The sequence below is a fragment of the Antrostomus carolinensis genome, unplaced genomic scaffold (genome assembly GCF_000700745.2).
Source record: "Antrostomus carolinensis isolate BGI_N321 unplaced genomic scaffold, ASM70074v2 scaffold37397, whole genome shotgun sequence".
NCBI classification, from domain to species: Eukaryota; Metazoa; Chordata; class Aves; order Caprimulgiformes; family Caprimulgidae; genus Antrostomus; species Antrostomus carolinensis.
Genome location: NW_010327382.1, coordinates 1 through 17332, shown reverse-complemented (window position 1 = coordinate 17332; position 17332 = coordinate 1). Strand labels below are relative to the sequence as shown.

General features: G+C 44.2%; 1 protein-coding gene across 1 annotated transcript; it reads left to right on the top strand.

The window, feature by feature from the left end:
• Positions 1-765: 765 nt before the first annotated feature.
• On the top strand, positions 766-13110 carry LOC104528014 (protein kinase cGMP-dependent 1; the record flags this gene model as incomplete). The annotated part of the gene is made up of 7 exons (XM_010171890.2): positions 766-855; positions 3758-3899; positions 6618-6781; positions 7996-8118; positions 8216-8278; positions 9256-9322; positions 12424-13110. Coding segments are annotated over 7 exons (748 nt in total), but the record flags the coding sequence as incomplete, so codon positions are not given.
• Positions 13111-17332: the final 4222 nt, after the last annotated feature.

The window sequence follows — 17332 nt, the reverse complement described above, 5'->3', positions numbered from 1 at the left end:
GAAGGTGTTGCAAGATGTGGTTGTTATGTCTTATTGTATTACTTAGATGGCAACAAATTAAGTTGATTTTTCTTCCCCAAGTTTGAGCCTGTTTTGCCCATGACCATAACTGCTGTGTGGGCCCTCCCTGTCCTTCATTCCTAATCCCGTGCCCCTTTGTTGTGTCTCCCATCCCATCTCAGCAGGTTGGGGGAATGAATGCAGGACCCGCATGGTCCCACTGTGGGTCAAACCACCACAGATGCCTACATCTCAGCAGGTTGTCTTTAAACTCTCCAAATCAAGGGGTTTTAAGTTCTGAAATGAAGCACAAATTGGGCAACACTCCTTTGAGGTGATTAAATGGAATGAAGACAGCAGATCTGCAGTCGGACTCTGTAGCGTGAAGAATAAGATGATATGGATGTTATAAAAAAAACAGTAGGAAAACTTCTCTGTCAAGCACATCTGGAAGGCCAAGTATGAGGTTACACCATTAGAAATGGCAGATTTTATATATTTAGTACCCAGGGTGGTGATGACCTCTTCTTCTGAGGTCCACAGTACACTTCATCACTCAGATGCCCATCCTTTTCTGCTGAAAGATTTCCCACCTGAGAAGAGACATTGAAATGCTCTCCTTAAATGTAGCAGTAGCTCTGAAAGGTCCCCATAGTCTTGTGGTGCTTCCTGAGATGAAGCATCCTGTCCGTGAGGAGTGGAAACTCTTAGTGCCTTCACTTGTATGGTGGATTTATTTATTATTTTCTTGTTTGCCAACAACAGGCTCTACAGAACATTCAAGGACAGCAAATACCTGTACATGTTGATGGAAGCCTGTCTAGGTGGAGAGCTCTGGACAATTCTCAGGGACAGGTGAGTTTTAAGAAACTGTTATCTTAAAAAGTGGAATATTTTCGCCTCTAGATAAGCGTAAGCAAAGGTCTTTATCCTTCATGGGCAAAATCTGGATCTTACCATGCTATGTTTAATTTAAGATCCCAGAAAGGTGGGGAGATATTTTTGTTTCTCTGCAGTTGACTAGAGACAAAGTGAATCCAGCCAGAACTGAGAATAAAGACTGATGTAGGTTGTGTCCAACACATACAAGGCTTTATGTAAGTGGAGACTTATCCAGAGCTGCTTTCTCATGGCTGCTCTGAAAAAATATAAAGGTAGTGATTGTAGCAATGGTAGTCATGTGATAAATTGCATCTATGACAAGTCTTTGACTGCCCTTTCCCTGTATCTTGAACTCTAAAGGGAACCCCTAAATAGCCAGTGGCATATATTAATTTTAATTTAATTAAACAAATTAATTATTATCTAGAACAATAACTCTTTACAACCACAGAAATGATTGCTGTGTCCTGGGTGCCCATGCTACTGTTTCTCAGCTTTGAGAGCCTGGCTGGAAGCTCGGGCACCTGATAGAGAACTATGGGATTGTCTTAAGGGTGAGAAAGAATTTGGGCACCAGGTATGATGGCAGAGAATGACCCTGCAGGGTGCAACCAGGCATTACAGGAGGCACAATGTCAAGGCCAGTCTCACTGCAGTCTTGCAAGACACACTCTGGAGACAGGGTCCTTCCAGTGAAGTACCTTTAGGCATCGCTGCCGTGGCTGTTTTAGACTCTGGAATTACAAACCAAGGCCCTAAGGTGGCAGTGACGTTAGTGAGAGTTTACAGCTGTGAACAAAAATCCATGGGAAAGTGCATTTTCAAGGTAAAAAGTGCAGATTTCTTCAGTCTTCTGAAAAATCACAATTTGCCATCCCAGAGAAAGGCCTGCTGTTTTCACAGAATCCCAGAATGGTGGGGGTTAGAAGGGACCTCTGGAAATCATCCAGTCCAACGCCCCTGCCAAAGCAGGTCCATCTCGAGCAGGTTGCACAGGATGGCATCCAGGGGGATGTGGAATCTCTCCAGAGAAGGAGACTCCACAACCTCTCTGGGCAGCCTGTCCCAGGGCTCTGGCACCCTCACAGTAAAGAAGACTTTCCTCATCATGAGATGGAACTTCCTTTGTTCCAGTTTGTGCCCCTTGTCCTGTCACTGGGCACCACTGAGAAGTGTCTGGCCCCATCCTCTTGACACCCACCCTTTAGGTATTTATAGACATTGATCAGATCCCCTCTCAGTCTGCTCTTCTCCAGGATGAACAGACCCAGCTCTCTCAGCCTTTCCTCAGCAGAGAGATGCTCCAGTCCTCTCATCATCTTTGTAGCCTCCGCTGGGTTCTCTCCAGTAGTTCCTAGTTCTTTCTTGAACTGGGGAGCCCAAAACTGGACACAGGACTCCAGCTGTGGCCTCCCCAGGGCAGAGTAGAGGGGGAGGAGAATGTCCCTTGACCTGCTGGCCACACTCTTCTGAATGCACCCCAGGAGACCATTGGCCTTCTTGGCCACGAGGGCATATCTCAGTGTTTGCTCCTCTGCCTGCCTTCCGTAACCATGAATAGCAACATCCACCTCCATCACAGAGGAAATGTGATAAACAATGTCTATTAATATGTCTTAATATTTATGACACAGCTGGGTATGATAGCGATGACTAGGAGGAAATCAATAGTTCTGCCTGGGCTTTCACTCCAGATATCACATATTAAACGAGGGCCACTCATCAAAGTGGGCAACAGGATCACACATCAAATCCACACCCCGCAAGGAGCACTACACCCTGGGAACACAGAAATGCCACGGCACAGGATAGTTAGGAAAGTGTGTAATTACATACCATGCCGTGAGGGACAAGCACGTGTGGTCCTGGTATTTCCTGCCCTGGGGGGTTTGACCTTGTGGCATTGGGGTTTGGTTGGGTGTGGGTGGGTGGCCAGTGGGTTGTGTGGGTGTGTGTGGGACATGCATGTTCATATGCCCACGGGGCAGGAAAAGATGCAGGTGAGTGGCATGTAGCTATGTAATAGGCTCATAATTGGCACATCATTTAATTTCATTTGGAAAGCAGAAGAAATGCATTGAAAAGATTTATTGGAAAGCAGATATTAAATTATTTTTTAATTACCTAGAAGGAATTTTTTTGTAATTCTTCCTTTTCCTAACAGCATGCCTTCTCCGGACCATTAAAACAAGAACTTAGGCAAAGTGAACAGGTGCCGGGTGGTATTTTTCATCATCTTTGTCAGAGGCTGATAATTTCATCTGGAATTCTCTCGGCTTTAAATTGGGGTTCTGCTGCCACCTAGCTTAGACAGGCTCCTGAGCTCAGCCAGCTCCCACCGCGCTCCGGGTGGGCAGGGGGTTATGGTTTGCTTCGGAAAACTGGTTGCAAACTGATGCTGTAATGAGGATTCAAAAGTGCAGTTTATGCTCAATTTACAATTAATTCTTCAAGTCCTAGCAACTGTAATTTTTCTGCCTTTTTGTCTCGGTTATGAACATTAGGACAGGAGTTCTCAATCTCCAGCTCAAAATAAATAGCTTTATTACCCAAAAAACAAAGATTGTAATAAAAATCGCCTTTTGCTTACAATGTAATGATTTGTAAATTTTACTTCTATGCGGTGAGGTTATAAAATAGAACCTAAAACATTTTAGATACGAATGTTTGATATGAAGGTGGATTGAAGGCAAAGTTGCTAACTTCAAAAATGTAAATACAATAAAATTTCTATATAAAAATGAGTTCAGCAACGGGCGCTTTCTGGGTATTAGAGTGATTCTGCTGAACTGGATAGATATTTTAACAGTAGAGTGAAGTCCAGTAAGGGAAGAAATCTAGTTGCTTTATCCCCTTTCCCTCTTGTTTTATGTAGAGGTTCGTTTGAGGATTCGACGACCAGGTTTTACACAGCGTGTGTGGTCGAAGCTTTTGCCTATTTGCATTCCAAAGGGATCATTTATAGGGACCTCAAGCCAGAAAACCTCATTCTGGATCATCGAGGTTATGCCAAACTGGTGAGTGCCTGCAACGTCTGGTTTGCAAAAAAAAATTCACCACTGCTATCAGACAACTGGTGTCAGGGTTACAGGAAAACACAGGATTAGCCATAGAGGGTCAGAAACAAAGTCCACTCAGCCCAGGGTCCTTTCTCTGATGGTGGCCATCAGTAGATGCTGAGGTGAGATCAGGGCAAGAGTGTCATCACCCATGACTGGGATGTTTTCCCAACCACTGGCGGACTGAGGCTCAGGGTACAGCTGAGCTGGGAAACACTAATTCTGGTTTGCAATTCAGATCTGTGGTCCTGAAGCAGAAATGTTTTGAGAAAAGCATCAAGAAAAATTCATTCTACTGCTTTGGAGCTACTGAAAGACCAAAACATAATTTGAAAATAGGTGTCTTAAAATATTGGTAGGAGAGGACTTGCATCTGTGGGCTTGATAGGTGAGTGGTGAAGCAAATTTTGCAAGCTCCTGTTTCTGTGTCAGGTCCTTTGTGTAAGCATTAAAAAAGGCAGTCTTAATGGAAATATTAATCATGACCCTGTCATGGCAAAAAATTATCATTATTAATTGCTCTGGGCTGTGTTGCTGAACTGTGCAAATACAGCTTCTTGCTTGAAGAGAGCCACTTGTGATTTAGCACCTGACCTGTGATAGCACATCTTGTGATAACACACCTGACTGATCTCTGCAAACTCCTCTGGGACGATTGCGTAAAGCTCTGCCTGAAACTGCTCTTCCCAGAAGGTCATGGTCCTTCTCGGTGTTGTCCCCCTGCAAGATCAACCTCTGCAACCCAGGATGGTGGCACGTGCAAGACCTCCACCCCCCAAATTAGGGAGTTTCTGATGGGTTTCACTGTATTGCTTTTTTGACTTATATTACTTTTTTGCCTCAGAAATCACTGTAGAGGTGTCCTGCATGTAGGGTACACCCCAAATGCCAGGTGAGACGATGGAGAGGGGGAGGAGAAAAGAAGGACTTCCCTTGGTGGGAGATGCTGGAGGATGTGGGCACTTGGGAAGCCATCAGTGAAAGACAGGGCAACGCACTCCTGAAAAGAACTGTGTCCAAAAGAGGCTGATGCACTTTCTGAGTCACTGGAGGCCAAGGTCTCTGCCTCTTGGCCTGGGGACTCTTCCCTGCCTTTGGGAAGGGAAACCCAGGAGCGATGTCAGTAGTTGGGAACAGTAAGTCAGACCACCTCCATCATGGACTTTTATGGCCTGGTGGCAGCCACCATGTCTCACCATGACACTAAGCCTAATGAATGACATCAGAGTTTATCCTTTGCAGCATTTCACTAAGGCCAGGGAGGGGTCCAAGATGATCAAGAAGATTAGATACAGGACTGTCCTTCTTCCCACTCAAATAGGATCTGGACTGGGGTCTCTGCTGGTCCCATCACCAACCCCCAGCTCCTTAGGCATTTTGATCTCCCTGAAAACATCCGTGATAGCACAAGAAGTGTCCCAGATCTCCTGTGGCACTATAACCATGTAGGATCTTTTGCTCCTGACCAGCTCAAGGTGTAGGAACATCTCCCAGCCATCAAGGGACAGCAGAGCATGCTGCAGACCACAGCTCTGAGCCAGCCCAGCACCTTGCAGGGAAGGGCAGAGGAGGTAGAGCTAAAAATGCAGTAAGCCTATTAACCTCAGCTCTGCCTGGGCCCCAAAGAACAGCTTCAGTTTGTGTCCAGTTTTGGGCCGTCACTACAATAAGGACATTGAGGCACTGGAGCATGTCTCACAGAAGGGCAATGGAGCTGGGGAAGAGTCTGGAGCACAAGTGTGATGAGGAGAAGCTGAGGGAACTGGGGCTGTTGAGCCTGGAGAAAAGAAGGCTGAGAGAAGACCTTCTCACTCTCTACAACTCCCTGAAAGGAGGGTGCAGAGAAGTGGAGGCCAGTCTGTTCAACCAGTTAACAAGTGATAGGACAAGATGAAATGGCCTCAAGTTGCGCCAAGGGAGGTTCAGATTGGGTATGAGGAAAAATTTCTTCACTGAAAGGGTCATCATACACTGGAATGGGCTGCCCAGGGAGGTGGTTGAGTCCCCATCCCTGGAGGGGTTTAAAAGATGGGTAGATGAGGTGCTCAGAGATATGGTTTAGTAGTGGACAGGTATGGTTGGACTCAATGATATCAAAGGTCTTTTTCAACCAAACGATTCTATGATTCAGTTTCCAGTATAATCTGATTTTCTGTGTTTGCCATGCCATGGAGGCACAGCTATAGGGCATGCGGAGGTTTGTGAGCTGGCCAGCATGTTCCAACAGCCTTAAGGGAATTGGGAGAACTGGGCGAACACTTCTACTGCATCACTCTCTAAACTAGGAGAAATCTGAACTTTTCATTAGATGCAAAAATGCTCAGTATTTAGCCTAAATAGTTTGTTGCTCAAGGCTGGGAGTTTAAAAAACAACAAGTCAGTCAAATCAGCCTGAGCTGTGAATGATACGAAGTTACATCTCCCAAGAAGCCCTCAGTGTTGGTATTTGTTCTTCCTCCCTCATGAGAATCTTCCTTTTATATTGCAAAGGATAAATAGACAAAAAGATCATTGTGGTTGCTTGGTTCTGGAAGGACCCATGATAATGCTTTAGTTAGGAGAATATTCCCACCAGGAAACCTCCTTTCTGCTTTGCTTCACTTCAAGAGGAGCAGAGCGCCTGGCTGACATTCTTCCTCGTGCTCTGCCCTGATGGTACTCTGCTCCTTTCCGCAGGTCGATTTTGGCTTTGCAAAGAAAATAGGATTTGGAAAGAAAACATGGACTTTTTGTGGAACCCCAGAGTACGTAGCCCCCGAGATCATCCTGAACAAAGGTCACGACATTTCGGCAGACTACTGGTCACTGGGAATCTTAATGTATGAACTCCTGACTGGCAGGTATGGGCATCGGGGCCGGCGCCACTGCTGAAAATAGATCCCAATATTTCTGCCATTGTCACCCTGATTAGGGGAGGAGAAGGTTCAGAGCTGGTGTGTGCTGCAGTGGCACAGCACTATGCTGCTGCACCTCATAGCTCGTTTTTCCACTTTCAATCACAGCTTCCATGCCAACTTCTCAATGGGTAAGACATGAGCAGGCTTTTTAGGAATTGCTCTGAAATGCCACCGAAAATGAATTTTTGGCCCTGAGTGAGCTGAATGTGGTGGTGGAAGGGTTTGCAATTCAACCAGGGAGGTGCAGTGATGGGTTGCCTCACATCTGAAAAGGAGGAAGTGGACATGACGCCATGGGGACTTGAGTCCCTATATCCATCCCTTTGCCTGTTTATTTTTAAATGTATATATTACTGCTCGTGTTGGCAGTAGTTGCTTCCTGGTACTTCTTCACTTCATCCCCCATTGCTCACTCCCAGGATACAGGAGCTGGGAAAGGATCTGACACCTCAACCCCTGCGGCTGAACCCAGAACTCGGTTCTGTTATTGTTGGTCTGTTCAACCAAGTAACAAGTGACAGGACAAGAGGGAATGACCTCAAGTTGCCCCAGGGGCAGTTGAGATTGGATCTGGGGAAGATTTTCTTTCCTGAAAGGGTTCTCAGGCATTGGAAGGGGTTGCCCAGGGCAGTGGTGGAGTCCCCACCCCTGGAGGGATTGAAGAGTCTTGTAGTGATGAGGGACGTGGGTTAGTCGGGGACTTGTCAGTGTTGGGTTAATGATTGGACCTGATGATCTTAAAGGGCTTTTCCAGTCTCAGCAATTCTGGGATTCCATGGTTCTGTTAATCCGATGGCAACCTCATTAATCCCATGTGAAAGCACGTCACAACATCAGAGTTTAAGCCAGCGAGCGTTGCTCGGACCTTTGTTCCTCAGGCTGTTGGGACATGGGCCATCATGGAAATAAGAGGTTTAGGATGTGCTGCTGCAGAAAACATGACTTTACTTTTTGGTACTTCCCTGCAGCCAGCATCATTGACGTCCAGATGGTATCAGAGCTCCTTGGCTGAGAAGTGGTTAAGGTCATGGGAAGCAAAGCATTGTTAGTTGTCATCAACCTTTTCTCATTTCAGTAGAGTACTATATTTTGCCCTGGATTTTTTTTTTAACCAGTCTTCAATGCTTTTAATTTTTATTTTCTTCTCCCCTCTGAAGTCCTCCTTTCTCAGGCCCAGACCCCATGAAGACCTATAACATCATATTAAGGGGAATAGACATGATTGAATTTCCAAAGAAGATTGCCAAAAATGCTGCTAATTTAATTAAAAAACTATGCAGGTAAGTGCATGAAATACAATCATCTTGATCTTGTTTGCAAAGGAAGGAGTTGCTCAGAAAGATTAGGAAATTAACCGATTTGTTATTTGTTTTATAGGGACAATCCATCAGAAAGACTAGGGAACTTGAAAAACGGAGTGAAAGATATCCAAAAGCACAAGTAAGTGTCTTCTCCACCATCCATCAGGTATAACCCATGGAAACATGCATTTCAAACCCTTAAATTTTCGGAAAAAAAACCCCTTTTTTAAAACACCTTTGGCCTTGCAGTGTGTTTTAGACTCATAACTGAATCTCTATCAGACTTTTTCCCCCCAGTGTTTCAGTACAGATGCTAGCCTTGCCTATGAGCAAAACACCTCTCACGTTGACCGCTACGCTTTAATTACTCTAATGCAGAAAAGTATTTGGAAGCAATCCAACTCTGCCACTGCCTGATTGGATTTTTTTGGTTTGCAGAATCACTTTCCAAAGTTTTCCTCAATTTCCCTTTCCCCACCCCTCCCAACGCTTTCTCCCTACCTGTAATGTTAATTCATCATCCCTTTTATTCTGATGGAGAGAGTTGTTAAGTGATGTCTTCTAAGTTTTCATACTGCTGGAGGGGGATAAGAACAAGTTAGAGACCCATCGCAGAAGCAGGTTATCTCATCCATCCATGCTGGTCCTTCTCTTCTCCCATCCCCAAAGCAAATGGGTGGATGGACGTTTTAGGTGGATGGGTTGAAGGCTGAGCTCAGGGCTCAGCCACCCACCCAAGGTGCCCAAACCAGGAGGAGGACATCCCTGTGCATGCCCTTAGATCCCAATCTCCTATGAAGGAAGGACATCAGGGGTTTCATATGGGAGGGATGAACCCTATAGGAAGGAAAGAGCAGCTGCCAAGACACCTGCAGTGAGGAACAGTTTTCTTCTGAGCACTGTGCCATGGTATCACCACTGGGTTGCTATACACACTTCATTTTCAGTCCCCAAAAACATGTATAAATATGACAGGAAAAATTATTAAGGCTAATTGGACAATTTGAAGAAGATGACTTCAGGTGGTGAAACCCACTATTTAAGCAATTTAAATTTTGTTTTGTGCTACAGAGAGATTTTCACTGTGTGTCTAACTGTTTATTGCCTCCCTTCTAGATGGTTTGAAGGCTTTAACTGGGAAGGGTTACGAAAAGGGACACTGACACCTCCTATAATACCAAGTGTAAGTTTCCCTACTTATTTTCTCCTTCATGGTCTGTAATGTTTTTTTACATTAATGTTGTGAGCTTTGGGCACTAATACACTGTAGTTAAGTGGCAACAGCACATGTTTTATTTCTTCTGAAGGTGCTTGAAGAAGTCACATTAGCGACTTTTCCAGCTATATGTGGTCTCCGGGCAGTCTCTTCCAGGAGAAGGCAGTTTAGGGAGGCCATGACTGCAATGAAATGCCCTTTGCAGCAGGAGCTCAGGGCAGGATCACTCACTACCACACGTTTTTCTCTTCCTCACTTGCTTCACTTGTTCCTTCATCTACTTTTCACATCTCAGTGGAGAGCTGCCGCTTTCACCCCTTCTCTCAGATGTGTCCTCTTTCTTTCTCCTTTATTCTTTCTTCTTTTGACAAGGCAAGTGGGATTTGTATGCCATCTCCCTTTTCTTTTGCCATAACCTTTCCTTCTGTCTTTTCTTTTGTGCTTTTCACCCTTTTTTTCCCTGCATCCGTGTCCTACATGAAAAGCCCTGTTACCGCCTAGTTTATGTTTAACTGGGAGCAGACGCGGAGGGGCAGCTCGACTCATTTTCCTTTGGAGCAAAGCTCTTCCTTTGATGTCTTTGTGAGCTCTTTACCCACAAAGCCTGCCGCAAAGGGAAACCAAACAGGATTAGCTGATCGAAATTACCTTGGCCCCTTCTGTTCTGCAGCCTCCCCTCCTTGTTTCAACTTAATCCCTTTCTCTCCCTGCCTCTCCTGTGGGATCACTGAGAGAATGACGTTAGCAATCGTGTTTAATTGCACCCCGTTGCTCCATCCGCCCTTGGTCCTGCACCTCCTGCAGCAGCGGCAGGCATGGCTCCAGGGCTAAATCTGCCGTCCTAAAGTTTTCTTAACAACTAGGAAAGAGCAAGAGGGTTTTGCATCCCCCTCCACCCTTTTGCCCCATGGGCATTTGGTAGGAGAAAGCAGGACTTTACAAATATCTGCCTCAAGCAGGATGCCTAAAGAATATATAAATGTTTCATGAATCTAAACTGTGTTTTTTTCTGTTAAGCTTCTTTGTAATGACTATTAATTTGCCAGTAGTATTGTTCACCACATTTCAAGACAGACAATAAAATCAAGTTTGCTCCTTTACATCCAGTTTCACAGAATCACAGAATCACAGAATCACAGAATCACAGAATCACAGAATCACAGAATCACAGAATCACAGAATCACAGAATCACAGAATCACAGAATCACAGAATCACAGAATCACAGAATCACAGAATCACAGATTGAATGTCTCCAGAGAAGGAGACTCCACAACCTCCCTGGGCAGCCTGTTCCAGTGCTCTGTCACCCTCACTGTAAAGAAGTTTTTTCTCAAGTTCCTGTGTCTCTGACAGTGAAGAACTGCAGGCCACGTAGATGACCAGGACCTCCAAGCTGTGGGGAATCACACACAATAGCGTTGGTGTCATATAAAGTCAATCAGCAGAGTAACAACTCATACAACCTTTCTTCCCAAAATCATGGTTCTTCTAAGAAAAAGAAAACCCTCTACATTTGAGGTGTTGGATATACTCAGCCATTTTATTTTGTCAGATTAATGCAAAAGGCAATCCATTTCCCGAAGCAGGACTTAATTCCCTTAGAGCCTCACCTAACCAGAGCTCAACCAACCATGCCTGCTCTGCTAGATGTTCCCAGAGTGGACAGCTGCAGAAGAGCCCCAGGGAGCTCCACAGATGTTTTCCCCCATGCAGTCCACTTACACACTGTCCATCACTGCTGAGTGGCTTTTGCAAGGTGCTCCAGCTCGTGCGCATCCTCCTTGAATGGCCACACCAATTGCATCTCTTGTACTTTGGCAGCTGGTATCTTGTTCATATGTCTCCAATGCTTCTGCTCCCCGAGGGAGAGCTCACATGGGGTGGGCTGAGAGAAGCAGAAGGATGTGGTCCAGCCCATGGGACTGTGGAGGAGGGCGAGTGTGGAGCACCCCAAGGGTGAAGGCTCTCCATCCTAACAGTGCCAGCACCAACAAAGTAAACAGATCCAGATAACTCAGCAGAAATTAAATTACAGTATTCAGTACAGAGTGAAGCATCTCATCACTCTACAGTACTCCACTAAGCTTTTACAGGAGTTTTTTTTCAAGAGCTTTTTTTCATGAGTTGGGTGTACAAGTATCTTAATTTTCCCCAAGATGTTTTCAGCAAGCAGGAAAAAGCTGATGCAGCAAATTAAATTTAGATCTGAAGTTGGAGCTCTTATTGATCAAATAGTCTTTTCCCAAGGCTTATTGCAGCATCCAGCATCAAACATCTGAACTGTAGGCTGGGCTCCAACTGTGGCTTCTCCATCATCTGTGCAAGTGAAACAGCTCAAAAATATGGCCAATGTTTCCTGCCTAGCACTCCTATGGCAAGTGTGGTCTGCTCCAGCCTGCACTGGCTACTTGATGTACAGCTTAAAGCACTGGTGTGCTCTAGTAAGACACTGATTATTTCAGTCTGGAGGAGCTAGTGGCCTGGTTTTGTGTTGTTTCATTTTTTTAAATGGCATTGAACGTGTCAGGGTCTCGTTGTAAGAGACTTTCAGTTGCCATCATAAAGCAAAAAAATGAGAAATTATCTAGCTATGGAAGATTTTAAATTATGTGATTTCCAAAAAAGAAACATACTTGGCCTTCATCCTAGGGAGGTGGGTTTCTCTGGTAGGCTCTGTAGGCTGAGCAATACTTGTCAGGAAACTTGAAGGTGGCAGGGCCCAGCTGACAGCCTCAAATTCAGGATCCTGGAGCCCTAACTTAGAAATCCTGGGTTTTGGGAGACCCAGGACTTTTCTAAGTCTTTTTGGCCAACCTTGTAAGCATGGGTAGGACAGTTGTTCTTGAACTAGGGGCCCTGGAGGGCCTGGATCATTACAGCAGGGCAGCTGTGGGAAGACCTCCTGGGTTTCAGCAAAAAGTTGTTGAATGTGGAACTTTCCTTTCTTGCTGCAGTTAGTGATGATGAGTGCTTTTGAATGATGACAGCTGCGAGCTGGAGAGGGGAATGTCTGCAGAGGTCCACATTGATAACCATCCCCTTTTTCTCACTCTCTTCTTTCTGCAGGTTGCGTCTCCAACAGACACAAGCAATTTTGACAGCTTCCCGGAGGACAGTGATGAACCACCCCCTGATGACAACTCAGGATGGGACATAGATTTTTAATGTATTTCTCTTACCTGCTTCTGCCTTGCTGAAGACAGCTTCCTGGGATGTGGCTGCCAGCGAAACGGAAAGAATTGGGGAGGATTAGTGCTCGGGGTCACCATGATGCCTTGATTGATGCTGCTACAGTAACTACAGTGGCATTAGGACTTATTGCTTAGATGACAATAGTGCTCTTCATGTTTTATGTTCAAACTTAAAATAGCAGTTGACATGGTGGTCCTGACGCAAAGCCTTTCACCAGTAAAGAAGTATGTTTTCTATCACTGCAACGATCTTGCTACGCTCTTAATTACAAAAGTCGAGAGATAACATAGTGTAAGATGCACTTAATTCTTGCTGCAAGGTACTGGCTTTATCAGTAGGATCAATAGGAATTTATTAAGTGCTGTAGCTAAATACGGAGCAGGATTCCGGCTACTCCCACCCTCCAAACTCTAGGTCTTCTACTGGAGGCCAGTGTAGGAGCAAAGGAGGACCGCAACAGTACTGGTCAAAGAGTTCACATCAAAGCAGTGGTAATATTTATCCTTTTTCTTTCCGAGCAGTATTCTTGACAAGACTGAATGTTACCTTTCCTCTTTCTTTTTGAGAATTTTTTTTTTAGCCTGGTAAAACAAAAGCACAACTGCTCTAGATCCTGTTAAGGCAGATATGGGTCGCTTCTCTCTTCAGCTGAGAACGTACTGTAACATGATGTTTGGGTTTGGGTTTTTTTTCTTTCCCTGGGTACAAATACATAACTGCATGGAAAAAAATCATAAAATTAATCCATTTTACATATAAAATAGTGCTTAAATAATGGTCCTGTAATAAAGCGACAGCAGCCCACTGGTCTTATTGATTAGCATAAAATTAAGCTTAATTTTTACCTTTTTAGAACCCAAAGGGAAACCGTAAGACCCATAATGTACTTTATAGGTGCTATGTACATCTTTTGTCTGTGAATATAAATTGAGTCAACCACCATTTCAGAAATATGTAGCAAGACACATTGTTCTCCATCATGCCCTTAGGTGACTTTACGTCTCCATGTCTGCATCTCTTCAGTGTTTAGTGCAAAGCTAATTAAAATAAAAAGTGGTACAGGGCCAGTTTACTGGCTCTGTTTGTAATATTGCCTATAAAAGTGTAATCTTAATGCCTCACCAGACTAAGGAGCTCCACAGGAAAGTCAGTGGAATTAAATGGAAAACCAATATTGGGTGTGTTTGTGCGAGGTCTCTGTGTCTCCAGTGGACCAGGTCCCCAGTGACTGTGTTTAAGGCATGGGGATGGCTAGAGCCAAGTCAGCTCCTATGAAAAAAAGAGCCAGGGAAAACAATATTATCACATGCACGCTTTTCCCCCACTTCCGCTGCTTTTCCTTTGCTTTAGTGCAGTCTCTTCCAATTTGGAGGATGTAACAGAGGAATCCTGTCCCTGATGCCTGCCTGTTGCCTGTCCATGGGACTAAAAGTTTATGAGCTTTCAGTCTCCAGAACAAACCCCGTCCCCCAAAATTACCAGATGCTGCCCCATTTCATCTCACAGCTGTCAAGAGCTGTTGTATGTGCTGGAAGTCAAAAGACTGACTTTTGCTGAGAAGTCATTTATATGACTACATGGTACGTGGAAAATGTATGTTTTAATAGTAAAAAAATTGTTTCCCCAATGCTAGATCCCAACTCTTTCCAATGTTCCTAATGAAAGTAACTTTATAGAGCCTATTAAAAAGATACTTTCTCCCCTTCTTTGATGGCATCGACAATGTTGTCTGCCAGCAAACTGAAGAGCTTGGTTATCACGACTCCTTTGAACTGGTTTGTGTCGCTAAATTTCCTTCCTGATTTTTCCAAAGGATGAGGCGACACCATGGGCACAGTAACTTCTGGTTATTTCCGCTATTCATTAATCATTAAAGCTTTTTTATCTTGAAAACCATCAGGAAAAGATGGGAACTAGATCTACTTGGAATTACTGGTGTATGGCAAACACAGGCTCACTTTTCAGCCTTTCTCTGAGGGATGGAGGACACTGAAAGCCAGTGCTGGATACCAGGGCTGAAATAATCACCAGGCATAAAATAATCACCAAATGAAATAATCACCAAATTCTTTACACGCGTCCCCCTGGTTTTTCATTCACTCAACAGATGTGGCAACATCGGAGGAAAAAACTTGTTGAGTTTGGTAACTTTCTGTAGAAGAACATAGAGAAGAGTTTGTCCCAAAATGACAATATTCCGTAGCTGAGATGCAGTTGTCAAGTCAAGGGGTTGCTGGGAGGAAAAATAATCATGATGATTTTGGAATGCAACCTGAAAACATTATGGAAAGAAGGTTTTAAAATGGGCTGATGAGTTATTTTCCTTTTTTCTGTCCCATTTCCCTTGTGCCAAGCATGGTAATTAATACCTGCAGCGTGCGGCATGCGCTGTACTGAATACAAGTTTATTTTGCTATCAAACACCTCACTCGACTTTCATCACCTTTCCTAAGCATACTTTAAACAACACACTCAGTACGTACATGATAAACACCTTCAGTTATAAGTAAGATATTTGAGTTGCATTATATATATATATATATATATATATTCACAGCAAGGGATTGCCTCTGTGTTTGCACTTCCTGTCCTTTCTTCTTTGTCTCCTTTTTTAATATATGGGACGACGGCATATTTACATAAGGGGACATCAGCTTCCCATATTTAAAGTGCGTGTACAAAGGTTGGTGTCATTAAGACCCATATGATCTGTAGCTTCTCACAGTGCTGCGTTGCCCATCGCAAACTCTTCTTTAACAACAGGACCACAAGCGAATATTTATGTAAATAGGTATTTTCGTGTTGATATTTCGTGGTACACATAATAACATTTTCTTTTGGAGTTCCATGGCATTACTACTTCATTTTCTTATTTGTAATGTAATGTTTTTAGATCAAGGTAGACTTGAATTAATGTCATAATTGTCAGTATTATTAAACTTTATGTCAACTGTACTGTTCACTCATCTGTCCCATAGTTTTAGAACATGACTAGCTATCTGGCATTGTTGCAAGTGCCTTAAATCCATGGCATCCTAGGAAAAAAAAAATTACAAATTTGGTGTTTATGCTGCATGACAAAGACAAACACACCTCAAAATGTCGTCCTTTCTTAGCTTGCTGCGTTTTACAGTTCTTTCTGCTACCGATTTCTAAGCCTTTATTATATACTATTGATGAATTACAGAAATGATGAAGTCGTTCTCTTATTTCTGTTCAATGTACCAGAGCTGTGTATCTGTTAATGAGATACAGAGTCATTTCTGTGAAATGTATAAATGTTCTGTGCGGGTCAAATTAATCTATGACATCCTAGCAGTCCGTAGACAGGTATTCCTGTTTTGCTAAGCTGTGCAGATTCAACCCATTATGCTGTCCAGCGCCAACTTCCCGTCTTACACAAACCCTGTTAGAAATCTCCCGCCTGGAAAAACAAACAAACAAAAAAACGACGAGCAATTCGGTGTGTGACCTGACCTGCGTTTTTTGACCTGAAATCCTGACACGAAGGTGTAGCTTATTGGCACCACTCAACAAAACAGGATCCATGCTTTTCCCCCACCCCAACTCCTTCTATATGCAACCCCCATGGGGACCAGCCTTCAGCGCTCCGGCAGAGCCGAGCCGGAAAGCTGGGAGCTCCTTGTCCCCCGCAGCTCCGCAGCCGTGTAAACCAAGTGTAATGCTGGGACTGGGGCGGTTTTAGGGCTTTACCGGCAAAAGGAGAAATTCTCATTTGGAGGTGCCTGTTGTCCTGAGTCCCAGCTTAACGCTGTTTTTACACTGGCCCTTTGTTTTATATTCTTGTTTTCTCCAGATTTCTTCTTACATAAAAGAGGTTTTGTTTGTCAGACAAATGTTGGTCATCCACCGGTTGTCGGCCGGTTGCACTCTTTTGGTGTACATTTAAGAACTTTTTTTCATCCACTTTAACCGCTTTTGTTTTGCTCTGTATTTTCCCTGCAGCTGTAATTGCCGAGTGCCTGTTGTATACTTTATAGAGTTGAAATAAAAATAATTACTTTTGAATGGTGTGTAGATATCTTTCCTCCATGGCAGAAGCCAAGGTCAGGAGAGTGTTTCTGCTTACTGATTAAATCAGATTTTTTCTTCTCATTTATGACGATACACAGTAAGAGAGAACCAACCGGGATGTATGGTGCTTATAGATTAGTATCGGGTCCCTGGCTCGTAGCTTCATCCAGATTTTCTGCAGGATGTGAAGGCAAATGGATGCAGTTACTGTACTTTAGTGCTTATTTGAGCCCCGAGCAGCCTGTCCAAAGGGGTCCAAGGCTTCAAGCAGGGGTGGCACCTGGTGACCCTTCCCAGTTTGTTTCCAACTCAAATTATTCTGTGAGCACAATAAGCAATAAGCACATTTGCAGCATGTTGACTCTTCAGGGATGAAAAGCTCACTTGGTGTTTTGATTGCTGCCAATAGAAGTGAGTCCAGAGCACGCAGCTGGGAAGGGATTGTGTTTCCAACGTGAGTTGCATCATCCCTAGATGGGATGTGACTGTGAACACCCGTGTCAAAAAATGATGATGTCCTTGTCATCACTGTCCCTCTCAGTTAATGCTGAGAGGTGGTGTAAGAGGTCCTGGGCTCAACACCAGCATCTCCAGCTTGACCTGGACAGGCTGGAGAGGTGGGCAGAGAGGAACCTCATAAAGTTCAACAAAGGCAAGTTTAGGGTCCTGCATCTGGGGAGGGACAACTGCAGGCACCAGTACAGATTGGGGGTTAATCTGCTGAAAAGCAGCCTTGCAGAGAAGGACG